The following is a 22,965-nucleotide window of genomic DNA, read 5'->3' as shown; positions in this document are numbered from 1 at the left end:
AAATTGAATAATATGAAACTTGGCTTATATATATAATTGGCTTATATATTTATATTTCAAGGCACAATGGTTTTTATTTTAAAATTAATAGTTCAAATAATATTAATTATTCGAAATTCACACAATATCTTATGGACGGTACTTCATTGAGTGTTGCTCTTTGCTTGCCGGTGCTCCAGTTGTCTCTTTCCATGCCACGTGCAATTTGTACTTTTTATTTGTTATATGTGTATTTTTTGCCTTTTAAATAAAACATATCTTTATTATAATCCGACATATTTGCGATCGTCAGACAGAATGGCAAATACAACCATTAATTATTTATTTAGTGGAACACTATGGGATAGGAACTTTGCCCAGAGATGTTTTACCGTGCCAATATCTTGACAGAAGATGTTAAATGATAAAAGTGTTGTAAATGGTTACTTTTAGTAGATTGAGAAAGTAAGTGGTTACTTTTGAATACTTGTTACTTGTAGCGTGTTTAGTAAATATCGCTTATTTAAACTATGCGGTACATGTAGACTATCAGACATAGATAGGTTTATGGCAAAAATAAAAATGAAGGGGAAGCGGATTAACCGAAGTCCCTTACGGGGGAATAAAAAACGTTCGAAGAATAGCAGTTTTATACAAAGAAGCCGGCAAATGGAACAAGCGCATAAGATTGAACGTCATTTCCAACAGACTATTGACGATGGAGCCAAAATCGCTGATGGCTACTTACCATTATTGAAAGATCAGAATCAGTTTTACGAGCAACTTGTAAGTGGATGTAGTTTTGAAGAGAAAGGTATGAAAAACATTTGCAATATTCACTTATCTGACTATTAAATGCTTCTCTCATTTCACTTAGTTAAAGGATTAGAGGAACCCGTTATAATAGAGAAAAAAACTAACGTCGATGTGAATCAGGAAGAAATATACACCACCGACTTTAATAATTCGTTCACAAATCGCTTTAATATAGGACTAACCTCAGATGATGTTACTGCAATACTTTCGAAACACACAAAAGAATTGAAAGGTATATGGTCTGCAATTGGCCGTTTTAAAATCGAACAACCACTTTTAAAAACTTCGCTTAGCCTGGATGGCATGTGCAGGCAGCCTGCAGAAGTTGTGAAACCCGCAGGCCTTGAACAAATGAAAGTGCAAGCGCGTCTAGCTGCGAATATTTCCTATCCTCTAACTGCTCTTCAGACGGAAATCTTCCATATTGCGAATAGCTACTTGGACCTTTATTATCCCCAGCGCTCTCATGATAATGCGGAGCAGATCCGATACGTATATTGCATTCATACAGTTAATCATATATTAAAGAGTAGAGCATTGATTTTACGCAATAATGAGACGATTGCTAAGCTCGTCAAAATTCCACAAGAACTGACCAGCGAGGTGGTATTACCAGATAGTGTAAGGGATCAAGGTCTGACACGAATGAAGGCCCTCATTGTATTGCCATTTCGAGAATCTGCTTTGAAAACGGTGCAAATAATCGCAAACCTGCTATTTGGGAATCAGAAGGGTATGTATAATTAAAACAAACGTTAATAAATACAATTTAAAATCCAAGGTAAAATGGCAAATTAACCATACAGAAGTGATCCTCTCATAAAATGTTTATGGCCATACCCGTTGAAAATGGTCACTGCAAAAAGAAAGCATCTCCAATACCTTAAAGTTCAGTTTTAGTTTCCAGGAAATCGTGTCGAAGATTCTAAGTGTGATATTTCGGGCTTAAATTCATTTCTCAGAATCTTAATAAAAATTAATTTGAGACGTGTTCCACATTTTTTGAAGAACTCAAGATTCCTCAATAGAAAACTGCGAATGAATCATTTTTTGGGCGTTGCTTTAAGTTCTGTCCGATTAGATTCAAAACCTTTTTTTAAAATACCTTTTAAACTAATAAGGATAACCCAAATGCCATTATTTTCCTGATTAAAATTGTTTTTGTTTTCTGATATTATATTATTATTTAATTTATTTAATTTTAATTTTTTAGATCCTAATGCTGGCCATTCGATTGCAAAGTATGATCGATTTCTTAACGAATTTTCTGGAAATACTGTATACTTTCCAAAAACTAATCCGAAACCAGCTGATTATGAGAAAACATTTAACGGAAACACTGATGATAACTTTAAAATTGGTATTCGTTTGACCAAGAAAACGATGTCCTTATATTCCGACTTAAGCGCATCGGACATTTTAATTACTTCTCCATTGGCATTACGTATGCTTATTAATGATAAGGACAAGGACTTTGATTTTCTTAATTCAATTGAAATACTTATTATTGATCAGGCGGAGCTGTTTATAGCGCAAAATTGGGAGAATCTTCTCTATGTACTAGATCATTTACATCTGCAGCCGCAAAAGTTACCTTCCACCAATTGTCAACGCCTACGGACATATTGTCTGGATGCGACGTCTCGCTTCTACCGACAAACTCTACTTTTCTCATCGCATGAGCTTCCAGAATTTCGCGGAATAATAAATAATAAATGCCAGAATTACCAAGGCAAAATGCGCACAATTAATCCGATTGAAAATGGTGATATGTGCAATGTACTGACGCCAGTCAAACAGGTTTATCAACGTATTGATTGCTCAAGCGTAGAGTCTGCTTTGGAAGATCGCTTTCAATATTTCGTACGACATGTTCTTCCGCAATTTACAAAATCAGGGTTCTCTCATTGCCTGCTGTATGTGCCCAGCTATTTTGACTACGTTCGTTTAAGAAATCACTTTAAAAAAGAGATGATCAATTTTGTACAAATAAGTGAATATACAAAGAAAGAAAAAATATCTCGAGCGAGAGACATTTTCTTTCATAGTGGTGCACCAATTATGCTCTACTCGGAGAGAGGTCACTTCTTTCGACGCACGCGAATCAAAGGAGTTCGTCATTTAATATTCTATCAACCGCCAAATTTTCCTCATTTTTACTCTGAATTGCTAAATTTAATGCTGGAAATTAATCAAAACCCGCGAGATGGCTTACAGGATAACATGAGTGTCAAAGTCTTGTACACCAAATTTGATTTACTAAGTTTAAGTAATATAATTGGAAATGCGAATGCGTGTAAATTGACGGCAGGCAGCAACAACTCATACATATTCTCGCAATGAGAATAATGCTACAACGTGGAGATGGACAAGTAGCTACATAGACCGGGTATTAAGACCCTGAAATAAGTGGCGCAATGCAATGCACTGTCAGCGGCTTTTCAGTGCAAAAATATTGTAAAAAAATATACAACACCATTAACGAGGCACAATTTCAGAGCTGTTACGGAGTAGGACCAGCTTACTTTAAGGAATTATGTTATTTAGTTATAGTTAAATTACAGACAATAAACCAGTCGGTATCTACGTAAACCTTTTTGATTGGCGCTCAACTTAGGGCTAAATCACATCCAGGATTTACTCAACAACAAAAGGCGCAGCATACAATGCCACCTCCGATGGTGAAAACGGAATAAAAATCCCAACAACAGCAGAAGCTGTATACAACGTCCCCACAGACGGAAGCTACTGGGAAACGTTTACAAAAACAAACAACAGAAGCGGCATAAACCGTCTCCGCCGATGGCAGCGGCAGAATAAATTCAGCAACAACAACGAACTGCTTCGCAAGAATTAAATGGGAGCATGTAAGTAGACTCTTCATTGATATACTTTAATTTTATTTTTAAAATTATCAATAAAACATAATTGAAAAACTCAAACCGGCATTAAAAACAATACTAGAATACATAAATACCTTATATATGAATGGTTTTTAAAAATTTCATAATTACGTTAACATATTATTAATTTCGTACTATATCTTAATAAATATTATATTAATGTTAAGGATTTTTAATAAGTTAGGATTGAGGTAAGGCCCATAATGTTGCAGTTTTGTCCGCAGATGTTGAAATAAAAGTAAATTCGGTTGGGTGCCATCTTATTGTAATAGCCTTGTCTTTGTGCTTTGCTACAACTACAGATGCGAGGTCACTTGCAAGATCACCTTGCAAATCCGTAAGTCTTATGGAGTTATCATAGCTACACGTGAGCATATAATAAGCAGAAGGGGAAAAGCGTATGCATCTAAAAAAAAAAAAAAGATATACAAATTTTCAATTTAAACACACATTGTCTTAAATTGTAAAGTTGCTTCGTTTTCAAGCAGTCGATAAAAGTCGATAGTGAATTCCTGTTGGAGCAAATCTCGACTCAAGAAAGTTGTAAGAATTGCAATGTGCAAGCAAATTAGCGTCTAGCGCGTGCCGCATTTGGTGTTGGCAGAAAAGGTTCAGGGTATCCCAAGGTCGGTTTCTACCGACTAGAGCAGTTTAAATTACTTATGGATCGCTTACCTTATTTCTGCGCTGTGTGGATAGAACCGTTGTATAAGCCTATTTCCACGGATATCGTAAAGCACACAAGCGCTATCTGCGTGTCCAGAAACAAGTAGTCGCCCTGTCGGATCTACACATACCGCTGTGACAGGGGACTTTTGGAAAGCATCGGTCTTGTACTCATCAAACGAGTTGACGACACCATTTGATCGTATGTCCCAAAAGCGTATTGTTTGATCCTGTCGGTTATATTTCATGTCAACATGTCTTTAGTATGGATTAAAATTTAAAAACTACCTGAGATCCAGATACGAACGTTGTATTGTTCCAGCTATAGAGTGATGAAATATGTCCAGAATGTCCACTAAACACCTGTGTCGGCATGCCCGTCATACAGTCTGTCACGTAGATTTTACAGTCACCAGCACCTCCGCTAGCGAGCAATCGTGACTTTGATGATGAATTGTCCAGAAAACACATATCCCTAACAGTTCCATCATGCATATTGAGCTCAACCTCCTGTCCAACCAGTTGATTAGTATCTTTGCTAAACCTCATATATTTTATGGTTTTGTCGTTTGACCCAGTTGCAACAAGTTCACCATCCGCTGACCAGCATATGCAATATATTGAGCCTCTATGGTGTTTTGTCCGTTTGCATAAGACGGATGGAGGGTAAAAATGTTGATCTTGTCTGGCGATTTAGTTATAAATGAACATAATTATAACACTTAGTAGATAAACAGAATGTATATTACCTTAGCTTGGATATTTGGGGGTATTGACATATTCGAAAGGTTTTCGAGTTCGACCCGACCGCATAGTGTTGTCCATCGGGGTGAAAATCTACACTTCGAATAGCTTGTGAGTCTGATATGGTAGTAACAGCTACGAAATGTGAGCTGTCTTTATCCCTCTAAACAAAAGTAAAACGAATTACATGAAATTATAAATAACTTGTGAGACTGATAAATAGAAAGAAAACAAGAGGTTCTAGTCGGTAGTTCCCGACTAGGGGAAAGATATTCAATTAGTATAACTTAACAAGTGCCCCGGAACTGTTAGTCCCTGCGGACGCGAAAAACGCAACGGCTTTGACCAACCCAGGATGTGACCCGGTAATAGGGTACCCACTGAAGGTGGATGGTGGCTGGATCGTAGCTTCGTGGAAGATTGGCGGGTGGACGATGCACGCGACTATTGACACTGGAGCCACTCGCAGCTTCATGAGTGAAGAGTGCGTGCGCAAGTGGGTGATTCGCGGGAGAGCGCAGGACGTGCAAACGCGCATTTGTCTGACAGATGAATCTGCATGTCAATGCTCATCATGCCCTCTATCATCCTAGGGATGTATTTCTTGTGTGTTATGGGCACTACAATACGTTGCGGCAATGCCAAACTGGTCCATGAACTGTGGTGGCACCAATCGTGGGGCCCGTGGTAATTAACGTACAGAAAGATGGTCACCCACGTCAGGAAAAGGGAGTGCCTGCTCGACAACTGAATGGGAAGGACACGAGGCAAGAAACAAAGTAGGGGCGTCACTGTAAATCGGACCGTGTGCACGAGGAGTCCAAAAGGCGACGCGACGCGGTCATGCAATGGTGATCAGCGAGCTAGTAGATGAGCCGATCCAGGCGGGTGCCAACGAGCCGTCGTGTAGTCCGCACAGTCCCCCAATCGTCTTAGTCAAGAAAAAGACTGGCGAGTGGCGCTTGTGCTTCGACCACCGGCAACATAATGCGCACTTCATCCCTGTCCCTCGGATTAATCACATCCTTGAGCGGTTGCGTCACGCAATTCATTTCTATCTTATATTTGAAGTACGGGTATTAACAGATACCGATGCCACCTGAGGCATCGCGTCGATTCGCCGAAATTCGCCTTGCAAACTGACGCGAATAGATTTTGCCTCGGTGCAGTGCTGACGCAGACGGCCAGGAGCGGGTAATAGCATACGCGAGCTGGAAGTTGCTGAAACTACACGGCAACCAAAAAGAGTGTCTAGCGATCGTATGGTCGATCCGGAAGTTGCGTTGCTACCTCTCCAGGTCACCCTCCGGTGACCAATTCGACGTGATAATGGATCGTCTGGCACTCAAGTGGCTTAACTGGACTGGAAGCGCTTCGGTGAGGATCGCTCGGCTGGTACTGGAATTGTAACCGACGAAGAATGCTCACCGTCGTTGCTGATGCACTATCAAAGCATCCTCTAGAGGCCTGTCAACAAACTGCAGTGATCAAGCCACCCTGCAAATGGATCGCGGAAGAACCCGCGAGAAGTTAAAGAAAATGGGCTAAACTATGTGTGACTATTGGTCATCGACAGAGGGAATTGTTCCGCGACGCCGCCAAGTAGGTGAAGTTCTACTCTTGAAAATTTCACGATCGATAAAGGAACATAGAAGTTATTAAAGAAAATGTGATTATATTGACACGTGTTTGCGGTAGCTAGCGCAAATTGCAAGAGTTTCGGTATAAATGTACACACGCGAGCAGCTTTTGGTGTTCGCAGAAGAGGGTCTAGGGTATCTCCTAGTCGGAAGATCTCAAATATTCTGCACCAACTGATTTTGTGCAAATGTGTGAGCGAGGCAAGATATTAAGATATATCTTAGATATATTGATATATATTTTTTTTTTTAGCCACCGCACTTTCGCCTACTCCACGCCACCATATTTGGTTGAATGAAGCATCTCGTAGACAGGCGCTTTTGTCAATATAACTCTCAATTGCTTATACGCAATTCGCAAGTAAAAATTACCAATATTTTATATGTTAACGCTTCTTTGTATAGTTTCTTGACGTGTAAATACAAACGGACAACAACTTGTAAGATATTCATTGAAAGTTCACCAATAAAATACAACACCTGAGCTAAATACAATTTTTTTGATATGTATCACATTTTACTTACCTCTCTCATGTTAGTCTCCGTTTTGTTAATATTCATTAATATTAGGCAATTGAATTAAATATATATATTTATTTATATATTCACCAGATATTATATTTAATATAAAATTAGTTAGAAATATATTTTTTACTCAGTTGCAAACTTTTCAGTAAATGGTAATATCCAATACGGATGTTGTTTTTCATAAAGCACTTTCGGGGAATTGCAGTCTGTTGGGGCACCAAAGCAGCATATTTTCTCGTGCAGCATATTTCTTGACTCAGACTCTTAACGCTGTTTTTTGGTTTTTGTAACACCTTGAGCAGAGTATTCTGATATCCGTAGTCCTGAAAATAGGAAATTTCTAATATGAATCGCAATTTTAGGCGTATTTGTATGCTAAGAAACTTTTTATGAGAATTCGGTTAGTCTGAAGTAAAGAATATTTTGCAGATTAGGTTAAAATTTAAGCTTGTATTAATTATTGGTGAAAATAACTTAAAAGCAGGATCTAAATATCTTTCATCTCTGAGATCTACGCACTTTTATACAGGCGAACTGGCAGACAGACGGGCATGATTAAATCGACTGACATTACGGGATATTGCTCGAAATATCGCCGCATAGATGTTAGCAGCCGTCAGCGGGATTTGAGTCAATAACAGACCATTATTCGCAATGCGCTTGATATCAGAACGCAATGACAAAACGATTTTATTCTTCGCGTGCAGTGGAAACACAATATAAGACGGTCATGACATTTTCATTTCACTCCCATTTCGCGAAAAGTGGATATATGTCTTAAAAATAAAGTTCGCCGAAAATTATTGTAGACCAACACCGCGAAAGTTCTGCTGTTCGAATTCTGGCGGCGTCGATAGATCAAGTAAATGGCAGAAGCGAGAGCGCTGTTGCTTTTCCAATCCTCGTTTGAATAACAAATGCGCCACAAACCTGTCGCCTCAAGCTGGCTTGGCAGACAAGGTGCAGTCTTCTTTTTTTATGCTGTGACATATTAATATTAATCGATAACTTTTCCTGTTTCCAAGCAGTCGATAAAACCTCAATATTGAAATCCTGTTTTTTGAGTAAATCTTTTAGGTTTGAAGAGCTGCACACACTCCTTATTGAATTCTATAAAAGTTGAATTGTTGGAATAGCTTTAGACTTGAGGAGGTGGCAATTAGTTTGGTTGATCAAGGGTTCGAGTTCAATTGAGGAAATTTTATGTTTTAACTTATTTTTATTGGTCCTAAAATGAGATCGTAGCACGAGCTGCATTTCGTCTTGGTAGAAAACGGTTCATATATGTATATTTTATTATAAACATGTGTATATATATATTTAAAAATATGTATAAATATATGTATATATAAGAATATTGAGTTTGGCAGACGTATATACATACATATATAAATATATGTATGTGTATGTATGTATATATGTGTATTGTGTACATACATATATGTAAATATGTACATATTTATATATAAATATACATATATGCGCTTAAAATGCTTTGGTCTTAAATGTACGTACATACACACAGCATAGAAGTCTGTATATATGTATATACATGTGTATATACATATATGTATATGTATTCTGTTAAGGTTTTTTCTAAAATATGTTCGGTATCCATACTTAATACGCTAAATAGGTTTTCAGTTACTTTTTTCATTAATACAACAGTATTTCCGCCAACTTGCGGCTCCAAATTATATACAGTAGAAAATTGGTTTCTGTTACTCATGCGCCTTCAATATGATAGTTTAATTTTATTCGTACAATGGAAAAGTTCACAATATAGTAGTAAAATAAAAAAAACAACAAAGCTGATAGTTTAACATTAATATTAAAGGCACTTTGTACATTTTTCGGGAATCGGTAAACTTGAAAGAAAGCGTTTACTCAAGTAAATACAATTTTCCAAATACAAAAGCACGTTTGCGTATAGTGCAAGTATTTGTTGTACATAACATACATACATACACACACATACACACACATACATACATATACATAAATATATATATATATAGGCATGTAGATAAGTTTGTGGAAGTCCAATTTTGTTTTATTCTGTCCATTTATTTCGGGGTGAATATATACATATATATGTGTGTATTTGGTGCATACATATGTACATATGTATATGATAACATGCATTTGTATGAAGTAATTTTACTGTTCGATGAGATAAAAAGCATTGCAAAATGTTTACTTTTTGACGAAAAATGCGTGTGTTTCATCTATGTTATGGCATGCCACATTTTATTAAATTAGCCGCCTCTTTTATAGGAATCTGATAATTTAACGTACATACAGACAAATGCATGCATATACACAACAATTGCGCGAAGATAAAATAATTGTAAACATCAATTTGTATGTAAAGCTCGGTGAACAACTCTTGAAAAGCCAAGTAAATGTGCAACACTGGAATTTACAGCTATTGTGGCTACATTTGTCGGATTCTGATAAGATTTTGTTTATATGTAAGAAACATTCCTCGTCTTGTCAAGATATCTTAAGAAACAATAACTACATTTGGAATGGATCTTTGACAGCTTTATATATACATATCTATGATAAAACGATTTGATCCGGCCGGTGACGGTGCTTGTTCTTTCTGAAACAGAGTGACCAAACCTATTAAAAGTTTCATTATAATAGCTTTACAGCTGAGAAACTAGTTTGTGGAGAAATGGACAGCTGAAAATGGCCATATCGGATGTTTATACTTTTCAAGAAGATGAACATTTTATGGGGCCGAAGACGCCTCCTTCAGATTTAGTGAGAAAGTTGTTAAGAACCCTCTAAAAAAAAAATAGAAAAAAAAATAGGTCAACTCCATTCTATACAAAAGTTTATATTACATAATTCTCCATACATAAAAGAGTTTGTTAGATATGATTTAAACATATTTTCTAATTCCTACATAGGAATATTATGAAATCGTGGAAAATTATTTGCTACCTTTTCGCAACTTTTATCGCCTTTGGAAGAAAAAAGGAAAAAGGATTAATAAACAATTCCCAATAGAAGACTCACAAAGGCGGAAACCTCTGATTCCAATTTTTGCTTCCATATTCGATGCACTTAAAACATATTTTTAAATGGAAGTGGAGATCAAGATGGTGCGGGCACCTTTCAGATTTTCAAGGGCGTGTGAAAATGAATATCTAAAATTTGTGCCCTTCCGTCCGTCTATTCGTGTGTACGAACTTAGACTTGGATACTTAAAGTTTTGGATGTAATCCCTGATATTGTGAAAAAGTTTTATTTTTATCATCAATAAGTCGCCCCGAGCTCGCAAGATTTGTCCCATATCTTGGAGCTTATAAGAGCTATAGCCCAAAGTGTAGTAAATGGACTCAGATCACTTTTTGATAACTTCCCTCGTTTTCTCAAAATTATAAAAAGCTCATCGTTGGAAATAAGATCTTCTAAAGACAAAAAAAAAAGGAAAGGTCAATAATATCTCCCAAGTCGGTCACTGCCGATTAGAACACTTTTTATTGTTTCTATTGAATTGTTTTTAATTGACATGCAATATTTATGTTTTTCAGACCCACAAACATGCCAGATAGATTTCAAGTCACAAAAACCGACGAAGAAACTGTATTGGATTATCTTCAAGATGAATCAGCAAGTGGCAAGCTTTTAGGAGAGACATTGGATGATTTACAAAATGGTCAGTTTATTTTTTGTATATTAATTTTTTAAATAATAAGTGTTACACATTAAAGTTTCCTATTTTATGGGTGCATTGTCCGATCTTTATGAACTAAAATTACAATTCTTGATTTTAAGTATTTTGTACACATTGTCCAATAGGTAAAATCGTAGGAGCTAAAATTTGTGTGCAACTAAATAGCTTGCATTGCAAAACCTGACATGTAATCGGGCAAACCCGATTAGAGTCTTCTTAGAGTCACCCATCAAATCTTTGACCCCCATTTCTACCTAGGAGGTATGGATTTTTCAAATAGTGTAAAACACCCCTCAAATGAATTTGAAAATGAGCTTGAACCTAGTCGGATGGTAAGCAAAAAAGTTTAATTGAACGGTTTTCCACGATTATTCCACAAATGCGGGTGGAATTAATTACGGAAGTCAGCCCATGGAAACATTTCTCATAAAAAATAGCTTGTTCTATGGCTTAGCTCCTGAATTAAAGCGAATTAAAGATTTCATGTTCGTTCTACTACTGCAGTTCAGAAAATGCATGCAATACTTTTGGATAGGAATCTCTTCTAATGGGAGGTACAGAAAGGTGTGTATTGAATATTGAATACAGATACACACTTACATGTACATGCAACTATATTAATCCAATGCATGGATGTAGTATTGTGTTAGCTGAAGGCCAGAATTATTTGTAATGTAGTAGTTGCCTTGATAGTTGAAAAGCAAATCCTTTGTTAATAACAATATTTTCATATATGCATGCGGTAGAGACTAAGTTGCAGTTGTCCCGGTGACATACTTAGCCCCACCTGCACCTTAAAGCTCCTCTTAGAAAGCTTCGAGAGCAGCTAAGTACCGTAAGCTTTTTCTTGTCAGTGTCAGCGGATGCTGTGTGAGAGGACTTTTTAGGTGTATATGCATTGAAATGTGTGGGGCTAACAAATACATGTACATGTATCTGCAGTGGCTCTCTCTTGTTGTCCTCCAAAAATCGGGGTGAAATTGTGTGTAGATAAAAGCTTTCGTTTTCATCTCACTTTTATCGCTCAGAGCCCTGGGCAACAAATTTTTATTTGGCAGCATACAAACCGTTTTCTTAATCTTTTCTATAAATCCATTTAACAATTAATCAACTTCACTTTATTCAAAAAACCATAAAAAATTAAATTATATTGAAAGTCGAAACAACGTGTTAAACTATCAGGTTCTACAAAATCACCAAGCCTAGTTTTATTAATTGGCAAAGTTATAATTGTTAAAATATCTTAATGAAAGTGCGTTCAATAACAAAATCAAAAACGTATCGAAGCTTGTTTTAATAATATTAAATAGCAATTCCCCATAAAATTGTAAATTTTATAAAGTTGTTTTTCTGTTCACTTGCGTTATTCAATATAAGCTCATTACAGGCGTATTATTATTGACCTACATTTTTCTGTTTCACATTGCATAGGCAGCTTGAAGAACTCTTAACTTTGCTTTAAGAGAACTGAATTTTTCCTTAACCTAATCATTTTTATGGTCATTTAACAAAGGTTTTTTTTTTGTTTTTTAACTATATGCGAACAAATATTTAGAGTAAATGTTTAAATGTTGTTCGCTTTATGACCTAAAGTGTTAGCTAATTTTAAGTGACAATCGTGATCTGGGCGAAGTGTAAAATTTGCATTAAGCGGTAACATGCAATGTAACAGTGAAAAGGAAGATGCCGACGAAATGAATAGCACGCTATCCGATCAAAATGGAACACGACTCGACAGAAAACATTCAGGTATGAAAAATGTATATGGATATGTTAGACTACAGGAAAATGTTAAAAATTGCAAGTAGCTATTGTTAAAATTTGATGCCAGTTTCGACTGAATATGATTAACAAATTAAAACACATACAAAAGCAAAATCCATTATACAAAAATTAAACTTGTTTTCATTGTGATTTAACAATACAGATTCCATCGAGCTGCCCATTACGGAGGAGGAGGCTGTTGAGTCCACTCTTCCGCCGGAGCTTATAGAGCCTCTTATCTTAAAGGCTCAGTTAGTGGCTATAAAGCTGTCACATAGTCATTTTTTATGTTTTTATTTTTTGTTTATATTTTTATTTTATTTTATCTATTTCCTGGCTACATTCTGATAAAAACTTGGCGACTTTATTCATCCTGACACTGCCTCGCTCTCACTTTTTTTTATTATTCACGCTTTTAAATCCGTCTCCTCCCTACTCTCTGATAAAAACTTCTAGGTCGGTCTTGACGACTTTAATCTTCTTGACACTGGCTGATTGTCGGGTTGCAGTTGTCCTTAATCCCATGCGTCAGTCAAGAGGCACATCTCTTGATTTGAAATTTGTTTGGATTCTTTCAGTAGCTTTATGGTTGGGACGACCTACCTACTGCGAGTTCCTAGGGATATAAAATAATAAATTGTAGATCCTATTGTCTCTGAAAAATCTATGTTAGCTGGTATTGATGAACAGGAATGAGAAAAAAATTATAAAGTTTGATGAAATTGTTGGGAAATTTCTAGTGTGCCTAAAATGCACATAAAGAAAACACACGTAGTGGTTCGGTTAAATGTTTAATGGAAACTTCAAGCATGAGTACAAAAATCTGAACAAGTACTCAATTACAGAATGAGTACTATGCTGATACAATGTTGCCAGATTATAAAGAAGCTTAACAGCTTATTGTCACTATTTTAACATGATACAATGTTGCCAGATTATAAAGAAGCTTAACAGCTTATTGTCACTATTTTGACACTTCTTCTTAAGCTAATTATAATCAGTTGCAAAATAACAAATTTAATTCAATCCAAGTGTTTTTACAAAGCCTACGTGCTTTTGCTTACTTAAACATTTTGTTAGTATATCTGCAACATTATTATTTGTAGGTACGTATTCTAATGCAATATCATTACATTGTACCTTTTCACGTATAAAATGATACCTTATGTCTATGTGCTTAGTGCGCTTATGATGGACTGGATTTTGCGCAATATGTTGCGCGCTTAGGTTGTCGCCACATATAGTCAACGGCTCTGTATCCTTTGACCATCCCATCTCACTAAGTAGCCTGCGTAGATAAACTGCTTCTTTGGCAGCCATGGACAAAGAAATATATTCTGCTTCAGTGCTGCTCAATGCGACAACGCTTTGCTTTGATGAAGTCCAAGAGAACGCACTGCCTGCCAGGAAAAATGCGTAGCCACTATAGGATCTCCTGTCCAGCCGATCGTTGCCCCAATCTGCATCTGCATAGCCTTTTAGTGGTTTGCCATTTTTACGGTATACTAATTTCATATTCTTTGTACCCGCAAGATATCTTAGAATGTGCTTTGCTGCAGACTGGTGTTCTCCATGAGGATTAGCATTTCTTTGTGATAATTTGTTTACAGCATGCAAAATGTCTGGTCGGCTCAAAACTGCTAAGTATATAAGCGAACCAATTAATGACTGATATTGCGTTATATTTACCTTTACACAAGTATCGTCGTTGCAGTCCACTTGAAAACCTGGGTCAAGAGGTGTGCTTACTGGACGGCAATTGCTCATGCCATACTTGTCCAATAGGCCTTGAATGTGCGTCTTCTGGCACAGCGAAACGGAACCTCGATCGCCGTCGCGTTGGATTTCCATGCCTAGGAAATAGCTAATGGGGCCTCCATCGTGCATTTTAAAATTTGATGCAATCTTCTTCTTAATCACGGCTATGTCTTCTTCGCTGGGACACACTATGATTAAATCGTCGACGTAGACAGCGATGTAGCTGAATTGTTGTTGCTTTTGCTTGACGTATAAGCATGCTTCATTTTTGCATCTTTTAAAATCCATGCCTCTCAATACCTCATCGAGCGTATTGTTCCAAACTCGTCCGGATTGTTTAAGCCCGTAAAGTGCCTTTTCTAGTTTGAGGACTTTATTTGGATGCTGCTTGTCAATAAAATTCGGCGGCTGTTTCATGTACACAGTTTCATTAAGCTTACTATTTAAGTATGCGTTTGAAATGTCGACTTGATGCATATACAGCTCTTTTTCGGCAGCTATTGCGAATAACATGCGAATGGTTTCATATCGAATTACGGGAGAAAACGTTTCCCAGTAATTGACACCAAATTGTTGACCACAACCTTGTGCAACTAGTCGAGACTTAAATTTTTCAATATTACCATCTTTATCTCTCTTGATTCGGTAAACCCATTTTGAACCAATGGCCTTTTGTCCAGGAGGTAGCTCACACACTGACCATGTCTCATTTGCTTGTAAAGCGTCGTACTCTATTTGCATAGACTTTTCCCAATCCTGCGCATTTTGGCCATGTAATGCTTCTGCAACTGACTGCGGAGTTTCAATGTCTTCAATCTGATTAAGACTATTGATCAATTGGTACTGCTTTCTGGGCCTGCCTGGCTGACCTGTACGTATAATTTTTGGCCTGCCACGCCCATGTTTTACTACAGCTTCAACTTGTGGCAGCGCTACTTGGTCATTGTCGTCATCGTTGCCATCTTCTCCTGGATCGCTTGCGCTCACAAAATCCTCCTCTTCTTCTTCATTTGAGTCACTGTTGTACTCTTGCACCTCGGCAGGTTGCTCTGGGTGGTTTTTTGCAACCTCATGATTTGACTCAAACGGGATAATGTACGTCGTGAAGGTGTTTCTCTCTGAAATACTGCATGCATCAGTTGTTGCTATGTCAAACTCACCTTCAATGAATTTGACATCCCTTCTTTCAATAACTGTTCGCTTCTCGCGATCATATAGGCGATATGCCTTTGCTGTAAAGGAGTAACCAACAAAAATGTACTCCTTGCCCTTTGCTTGGAACTTGCTTTTTCTGACTTTGTCGAGTGCAAATGCCCGCGAGCCAAATACTCTCAAGTGCTGTACTGATGGCTTGCGATCCTTCCATACCTCAAATGGTGTGCTTCCATCTAATGCTTTTGTGGGACATCTGTTGCGCAAATAAACTGCTGTTGCAACAGCCTCTGCCCACAAAAATTCTTCAAGCTTTGAATGAATTAGAAGACTTTTTGCCATTTCAACGATGGTCCGATTAGCACGTTCGGCCACACCATTTTGCTGCGGAGTGTAAGGAACTGTTAATTGCCTCTTTATACCGCACTCGATCAAAAATTCAGTGAATTGCTTATTCACATACTCTGTTCCATTGTCGCTGCGCACAGCCTTTATTTTATTTCCTGTTTGGCATTCTACAAAAGTTTTAAACATTTTAAACTTTTCAAAAACTTGGCTTTTTGAGTGCATAAGGTAAACAAATATCTTGCGTGAGTAGTCATCAATAAAAGTTACGAAATATCGATTGCCTGCAAGCGACTTAACATTCATCGGACCACATACGTCTGTATGTACTAAGTCCAGTACTTGCTTTGAGACACGATTCGCTTTCTGTGGGAATGGCAATGCACAAATTTTTGCTTTATTACATGTATCGCAATTTATTTCTAATTGTACATTTTCAACTTTCATACCACGCACCAGTTGCTTATCATTAAGCAATTTCAAATCCTTAAAATTCAGGTGGCCAAATCTATTGTGCCATTTTATGGAAGATGAATCAGAACTATTTAGCATATGAACCTGATCAAGACTATGTTTGTAAACATACAAACCATTTTCGTGTCTTGCCCTTATTATCTCGTTGCCTTCTTTGTCTTTTATCAGCGCAATTTTCCCTTCAAATATGGTAGAATTCTCAAACTTTGCTGCAGCACTTACTGATAAAAAATTCATGCTTAAGTCAGGGACATATAAAACATTTTGCAGCTTTAATTTTATTCTATTGCAGTGCAACTCAACACTGCCACTGCCGGGTGAATCGATAAACTTATTTGCGGCCAACATTATCGACGTCTTTTTATCAGCATACGTAAGGAACATGCTGCGGTCGCAGCACATGTGCGATGTTGCACCACTGTCAACGCACCAAAAACTCTTTTGCTTCTCCTTGACACACGTGTGCATTAAGCATAGAGACTTTTCGTCCTTTTGGCTCTTTTTATCATCCTTCTTTTTATTTCGGCAATCGCTCGCTCGATGCCCTTCTTTTTCGCAATTAAAACATTTGCCTCGGAATGGCTGCTTACTGCTATTCTTTCTGCCTTTACTTTCGACACTGTTGTTGTCCCGCGGTCCATTATGCTTGTGTGTATACACTGCTTCTGGTGTCCCTATGCCGTCTCTGCTAGCTCTTTCTTGCTTTCGCGTGGCCTCTTCTAACATTTTAACCTTGACGACTTCGAATTTGGGCAGCTCATCGCGTGTCTCAATCGCTATTACAAAATTTTCCCATGTGTCTGGTAGACTGCTCAAAAACATGATGACCTGCAACTCGTCATTGAGTTTGATGTCTAATTCTGCCAACTTTTCAATTGTCTCAACAAATGAATTGACATATGCGACTACATCGTCACCCTGCTGCATATTGAAACGTATTAATTTTTGATATAATTGGACCTTCCTAATCGGTCCAACTGAGACATGAATTTCCTTTAGTTTTTTCCATACAGCTGCAGATGTTGGGCATGACTTGATATGCATCAACTGTGTTGGCTTCAGATTTAAAATTATGTAAGCCATCGCTTTTTGGTCGACACTAACCCATTTTTCGATATCCTCACCATTTCCTTCTGGCTTAACATATTTTCCACACACAACATTCCATAGGTCCGCCACCACCAAGACACTTTTCATGGCCATATGCCATACGTCATAATTGTCCTCACCAAGTTTTTCTATTTGATGCGACATGTTCATTTTGACAATTTCACCACGTTATTCTTCGCACGAAATAAACTTTTTAAAAATTTAACAAAAGGAAGCTTTCAAAACCATAGACACTTTGTGTACTTATTTAACCGAAAACAACGAGACCTGGGCCCATAACCAATGTTGGGAAATTTCTAGTGTGCCTAAAATGCACATAAAGAAAACACACGTAGTGGTTCGGTTAAATGTTTAATGGAAACTTCAAGCATGAGTACAAAAATCTGAACAAGTACTCAATTACAGAATGAGTACTATGCTGATACAATGTTGCCAGATTATAAAGAAGCTTAACAGCTTATTGTCACTATTTTAACATGATACAATGTTGCCAGATTATAAAGAAGCTTAACAGCTTATTGTCACTATTTTGACAGAAATAAAATATTTATTTGTCTGAGGGATACGTTCTGTACGATTTATCTAAGTTTTTATTTTACTGCAGCATCATATCAGATACGTTTGAGCCAATGAAATTATTTCTTACGAATATTTGCCTATCTATGTATGCTTTCAGATTCGCGTGATGTCCGCAATGTAGAAGAAAATCAAAAATCAAGTATTGACCCCAATTTGTACCTCTACGACGATGACTTGGAGACCAGGCCACATATTTCGACTTTCATTTCATCAATTGCCAATTATGAAAACACGATACCAGCGGCCACCGACCCTGATGCGAAGCCACCACCGCCATCGGCTCGAATGGGTATGTTAAATAAATATAAATTTCTTTTACTTGCCTAGGTTAATTTTGCATTAAATGAAGTGTGCATGTGTTGCATTTAATATTATGGTAGGGTGGGATCGAATCGGGAGCCCTTTGTAATAACCATAACCTTTAATTGGGCCGTTGACCCAAAATGTGCAGCTCTGCATATGGGCAGCAATGTTGCTTAAATACAAGTTCCACATAAAACATTCAGTTCTAAGCGGCAAGAAGCGGCCGTCCGACAACTCATCTTCTGGCTGAGCTCTTGCACCTGCCGTTCGCCCGGTGAGCACGAGTAGAGCACATCAATATATGCCTCTGTAAACAGCCTTGAGAAAGGGCAGCTCCGTGGGCAACTGCAGACTGTCACGGCCCAAATTCATGAGCAAGTGACGAAAGTCGTTAGATCCATGTTGTATACCCATGATGGAACGCATATTGCGTCGCTATTGATACGCTGCTCCAGATCCTGCATTAGCTCCTGTATCTTACACTCCGTCTTGCGACTGCCCAACCTGTACACCATTTCCAACTCCGGGTGCTTAGCCTCGGATATGCTCAGTTCATTTTGATTGTGACAGAAATTTAAACAGTTGAATAACTCGTGGCAGCCGAGCATGATATTAACCATTATACCCTCCTTTTCCTCTTCTTGCGTGTTTTGGTGATTGTGAATTTACGTATATTCTTAAATTATTTATTTTAATACTGAATATATTTTTTTTTTAGGAACGCTTATTGGGGTGTTTTTGCCATGTATTCAGAACATTTTTGGTGTAATATTATTTATTCGATTAACTTGGGTTGTTGGTACAGCTGGAGCAGTTTGTGGATTCTTAATTGTGCTGACATGTTGTTGTGTGGTAAGAATGCCCTCATTTTACCACTTCAAGCTAGCACTGAATATTACGAATTATAACAATTTTAGACAATGCTTACGGCGATATCAATGTCAGCCATTGCAACGAATGGTGTTGTACCCGCAGGAGGCAGCTACTTTATGATATCAAGGTACGTACAATTAAGAGGGCCATCGTCCGAAGTGCCCGACTAAAAGTTACCTTAAAAATGTACATCAACCGACAAAGATAGCTACACTGAGCTTGAGAGACAGTTTACACAACACTTCTTGAAGAATACAGACACATGTCGTTCAAACATTTTACTTTAATTTATATAGATCGCTCGGTCCTGAATTTGGCGGGGCCGTGGGGATGCTGTTTTACACGGGGACAACGTTGGCAGCTGCTATGTACATTGTTGGAGCTGTTGAAATTGTATTGGTAAGAAATTGTATAGCAACATTTGTATATTCAATTGTATAATTTCAATTATTTCGCAGACATATATGGCACCATGGGCATCCATTTTTGGAGACTTTACAAAAGATGCTGAAGCTATGTATAATAACTTCAGAGTTTATGGTAGTCTACTCCTGTGTTTTATGGGTAAGCAAATTGAAATTCTCAATCCCATATGATACAAGTAAGAAAATTTTCTTCTTTATAAGGTTTAATTGTATTTTTGGGTGTTAAGTTTGTCAACAAATTCGCAACAGTTGCACTGGCTTGTGTAATATTTTCTATAATAGCGGTATATATAGGAATTTTCGACAATATTCATGGAAATGAAAAATTATAGTAAGGTGCCATCAAAATTATGTTTGAGCATTTGACTTTAATATTCGTGTTTATTGCAGCCTATGTGTACTTGGAAAGCGACTTCTTAAGGATATTCCCATTGAAAATTGTACAAAAGAAGATCCCATATTGGTCGATATGTATTGCCCAGATCGGAAATGTGACGACTACTACCTAAGTAATTTACATATTTATAGAAAATAATTTGTTTTTATAACTTTTGTTAACTGTTTTACCCTTATCAACAGATAATAACGTGACCAAAGTAAAGGGTATAAAAGGTCTTGCCAGTGGCGTATTCTACGACAATATTATGCCATCGTTTTTGGAAAAGGGACAACTTATATCATACGGACGGAACTCAGTTGATATCGAAAACATTGGAAGTCAGTCATATAATCAAATTATGGCTGACATAACGACGTCCTTCACGCTACTTATCGGAATATTTTTTCCATCTGTCACAGGTAGATTAGTATTTAGAACCAAAAATCAAAATTAATTTAATATCTCAATATGTATTATTACAAATTAGGCATCATGGCCGGCTCCAACCGATCGGGAGATTTGGCTGACGCTCAAAAGAGTATTCCAATTGGCACAATTTGTGCTATTTTAACCACCAGTACTGTTTATTTAACAAGTGTTCTGTTTTTTGCTGGAACTGTTGATAATTTACTGCTACGCGATAAGTAAGTATAATATTATATAATTATCTCGGCAATGTAACAACAACTATTCATATTATTAAAGGTATGGACAGTCAATTGGAGGAAAATTAGTTGTGGCTAATATTGCGTGGCCAAACCAATGGGTGATATTAATTGGTTCGTTTTTGTCAACCCTAGGTGCTGGGTTGCAAAGCTTAACGGGCGCGCCACGATTACTACAGGCGATCGCTAAAGATGAGATTATTCCCTTTTTGGCCCCATTTGCCAAATCATCCAACCGTGGAGAGCCAGTAAGGGCTCTACTTTTAACAATTGTCATTTGTCAATGTGGAATTTTATTAGGTATATTATATTCATGATTTATCACGCTCCTGTGATATCACATATTACAATGTATTTTCCACAGGAAATGTTGATCTACTTGCCCCATTACTATCAATGTTTTTCCTCATGTGCTATGGCTTTGTAAATTTGGCATGCGCGGTGCAAACATTACTGAGAACTCCTAACTGGAGACCTCGCTTTAAGTTTTATCACTGGAGCTTATCCCTGATTGGTCTTACCTTGTGCATATCAGTTATGATTATGACATCTTGGTATTTTGCACTTATTGCCATGGGCATGGCGATTGTTATATACAAATACATCGAATATCGAGGGTAAGTTCGATCTAATTAATCGAAATATGCATTTCAACCGGGAATCTATATCACTTAAAATATCAATCAAATAAAAATTTGCAAAGAAAATATAGTTATCAAAATTAGGTATCTAACCGTAATCAATTTTCTTTTTTAACAGAGCTGAGAAAGAATGGGGCGATGGCATTCGTGGAATGGCGCTAACAGCAGCAAGATACTCACTTCAACGCCTAGAAGAAGGCCCTCCACATACCAAAAATTGGCGTCCCCAAATTTTGGTGCTTTCTAAACTCAATGAAAACCTCCTTCCGAAGTATAGAAAAATATTTTCGTTTGCCACTCAGCTGAAAGCTGGCAAGGGATTGACAATTTGTGTGTCTGTGATAAAGGGTGATCACACAAAAATTGCAAATAAAGCAGTTGACGCGAAAACTACGCTTCGGAAATACATGACAGATGAAAAAGTAAAAGGATTTTGTGATGTTTTAGTTGCCCAAGAAATCGGCGAGGGTCTTAGCTCGGTGTAAGCATTTAGCGCTTTGTAATCTTGTATAATTTAATATTTGATTTACTTTTTATCTCAGCATTCAAACGATTGGGTTAGGTGGAATGAAGCCAAATACCGTTATTATCGGATGGCCGTATAGTTGGAGACAAGAAGGACGATATAGCTGGAAGACGTTCATACAAACAGTTCGAACTGTTGCTGCATGCCACATGGCACTAATTGTTCCCAAGGGGATCAACTTTTATCCAGAATCTAACCACAAAGTATCTTAGTATTAATGAGTATTTATTTACTTCGAATAACCTGTAACAAATTTTAGATTGGTGGAAACATTGATATTTGGTGGATTGTTCATGACGGCGGCCTTCTTATGTTGCTGCCATTCTTGCTAAAGCAACATAGGACTTGGCGTAATTGTAAGCTTCGCATTTTTACCGTTGCTCAAATCGAAGATAATTCTATCCAAATGAAGAAAGATTTAAAGACATTCTTGTACCATTTACGGATTGAAGCAGATGTTGAAGTTGTTGAAATGGTAACTGCAAAACTGATTTTTATTGAAATACAACGTCACTTATAATATTTTTTATCAGAATAATAGCGATATTTCTGCATATACCTATGAGAGAACTCTCATGATGGAACAGCGCAATCAAATGCTAAGAGCATTAGGCTTAAACAAAAAAGAGAATTCCAAAGTGGTAAGTAAAATATTCTGAGTTCCATAATTAGGTTCAACTCCTTAAAACGGCATCAATTCACCCAATAATGTACATATTACATATTCGCAGAAAATATTGTTGTTGTTTTTTTTTTTACATTTTCGCATAATTATTATAATTTGTTCCAACCATTCTTTTCGGTTCCTGTTTAGTACTTTTATCAAAAACCAGACATCTATTAAGATAAATAAAAAATTTTAATCTTTGTATATTTGATCAAAGGTTCAAACTATTATGGATTTTAAGGAAACTCCCAGTGATAATAAGTTATCTTTGGTAAAGCTCAAATATGGAATTTAGAAAATTATATTATTGTATATTTATTATCTTATGTATATATAT

The 22,965-nt window shown here is 37.1% G+C and overlaps 3 protein-coding genes across 10 annotated transcripts in view; 2 read left to right on the top strand and 1 right to left on the bottom strand.

The window, feature by feature from the left end:
• The first annotated feature begins 471 nt into the window (after positions 1–471).
• LOC6625304 (U3 small nucleolar RNA-associated protein 25 homolog) lies at positions 472–3,387 on the top strand. The gene is made up of 3 exons (XM_002049932.4): positions 472–793; positions 857–1,528; positions 2,009–3,387. Exons 1-3 carry the CDS (start codon positions 547–549, stop codon positions 3,136–3,138), a joined length of 2,049 nt encoding a protein of 682 aa, XP_002049968.2. The 5' UTR covers positions 472–546; the 3' UTR covers positions 3,139–3,387.
• Positions 3,388–3,688: 301 nt separating this feature from the next.
• On the bottom strand, positions 3,689–5,048 carry LOC6625305 (WD repeat-containing protein 47). Its single transcript, XM_002049933.4, has 3 exons — positions 4,653–5,048; positions 4,374–4,594; positions 3,689–4,104 (listed from the first exon to the last, which is right to left on the bottom strand). The coding sequence occupies exons 1-3, from the start codon at positions 4,911–4,913 to the stop codon at positions 3,879–3,881; spliced, it is 708 nt and encodes a 235-aa protein (XP_002049969.3). The 5' UTR covers positions 4,914–5,048; the 3' UTR covers positions 3,689–3,878.
• Positions 5,049–9,027: 3,979 nt separating this feature from the next.
• Positions 9,028–22,965, top strand: part of kcc (solute carrier family 12 member kcc) — a 16,059-nt gene continuing 2,121 nt past the window's right edge. For 2 of the 8 annotated variants that reach the window (XM_070210563.1, XM_070210562.1), the window contains exons 1-17: positions 9,028–9,167; positions 10,825–10,949; positions 18,247–18,438; positions 19,171–19,304; positions 19,370–19,452; positions 19,622–19,724; positions 19,784–19,889; positions 19,952–20,081; positions 20,141–20,259; positions 20,330–20,548; positions 20,617–20,773; positions 20,835–21,094; positions 21,159–21,411; positions 21,554–21,916; positions 21,978–22,164; positions 22,221–22,436; positions 22,495–22,602. In XM_070210563.1, the coding sequence (XP_070066664.1) occupies positions 10,835–10,949; positions 18,247–18,438; positions 19,171–19,304; positions 19,370–19,452; positions 19,622–19,724; positions 19,784–19,889; positions 19,952–20,081; positions 20,141–20,259; positions 20,330–20,548; positions 20,617–20,773; positions 20,835–21,094; positions 21,159–21,411; positions 21,554–21,916; positions 21,978–22,164; positions 22,221–22,436; positions 22,495–22,602 (2,745 nt within the window). In that variant the 5' untranslated portion in view covers positions 9,028–9,167; positions 10,825–10,834. Of the gene's footprint in view, positions 9,168–10,824; positions 10,950–12,019; positions 12,220–12,522; positions 12,717–18,246; positions 18,439–19,170; positions 19,305–19,369; positions 19,453–19,621; positions 19,725–19,783; positions 19,890–19,951; positions 20,082–20,140; positions 20,260–20,329; positions 20,549–20,616; positions 20,774–20,834; positions 21,095–21,158; positions 21,412–21,553; positions 21,917–21,977; positions 22,165–22,220; positions 22,437–22,494; positions 22,603–22,845; positions 22,900–22,965 lie in introns of those variants that run through there. The other 6 variants (XM_015174390.3, XM_015174391.3, XM_015174389.3 and 3 more) reach the window with 6 other exon arrangements.

Source organism: Drosophila virilis, chromosome 5 (genome assembly GCF_030788295.1).
Source record: "Drosophila virilis strain 15010-1051.87 chromosome 5, Dvir_AGI_RSII-ME, whole genome shotgun sequence".
Lineage (NCBI taxonomy): Eukaryota > Metazoa > Arthropoda > Insecta > Diptera > Drosophilidae > Drosophila > Drosophila virilis.
This window is presented reverse-complemented; position numbering and strand designations above follow the sequence as displayed.

What these genes read in the sequence shown, in the direction of transcription:
- LOC6625305 (XM_002049933.4), bottom strand. Translation starts at nt 4,913, where the DNA reads ATGAGGTTTAGCAAAGATACTAATCAACTGGTTGGACAGGAGGTTGAG. An exon ending in CGTTCGTATCTGGATCTCAG is followed by an intron (nt 4,595 to 4,652) that starts GTAGTTTTTAAA and finishes TATAACCGACAG; the next exon opens with GATCAAACAATACGCTTTTG. An exon ending in CCACACAGCGCAGAAATAAG is followed by an intron (nt 4,105 to 4,373) that starts GTAAGCGATCCA and finishes TTTTTTTTTTAG; the next exon opens with ATGCATACGCTTTTCCCCTT.
- LOC6625304 (XM_002049932.4), top strand. Translation starts at nt 547, where the DNA reads ATGGCAAAAATAAAAATGAAGGGGAAGCGGATTAACCGAAGTCCCTTA. An exon ending in ATGTAGTTTTGAAGAGAAAG is followed by an intron (nt 794 to 856) that starts GTATGAAAAACA and finishes CATTTCACTTAG; the next exon opens with TTAAAGGATTAGAGGAACCC. An exon ending in GCTATTTGGGAATCAGAAGG is followed by an intron (nt 1,529 to 2,008) that starts GTATGTATAATT and finishes TTAATTTTTTAG; the next exon opens with ATCCTAATGCTGGCCATTCG.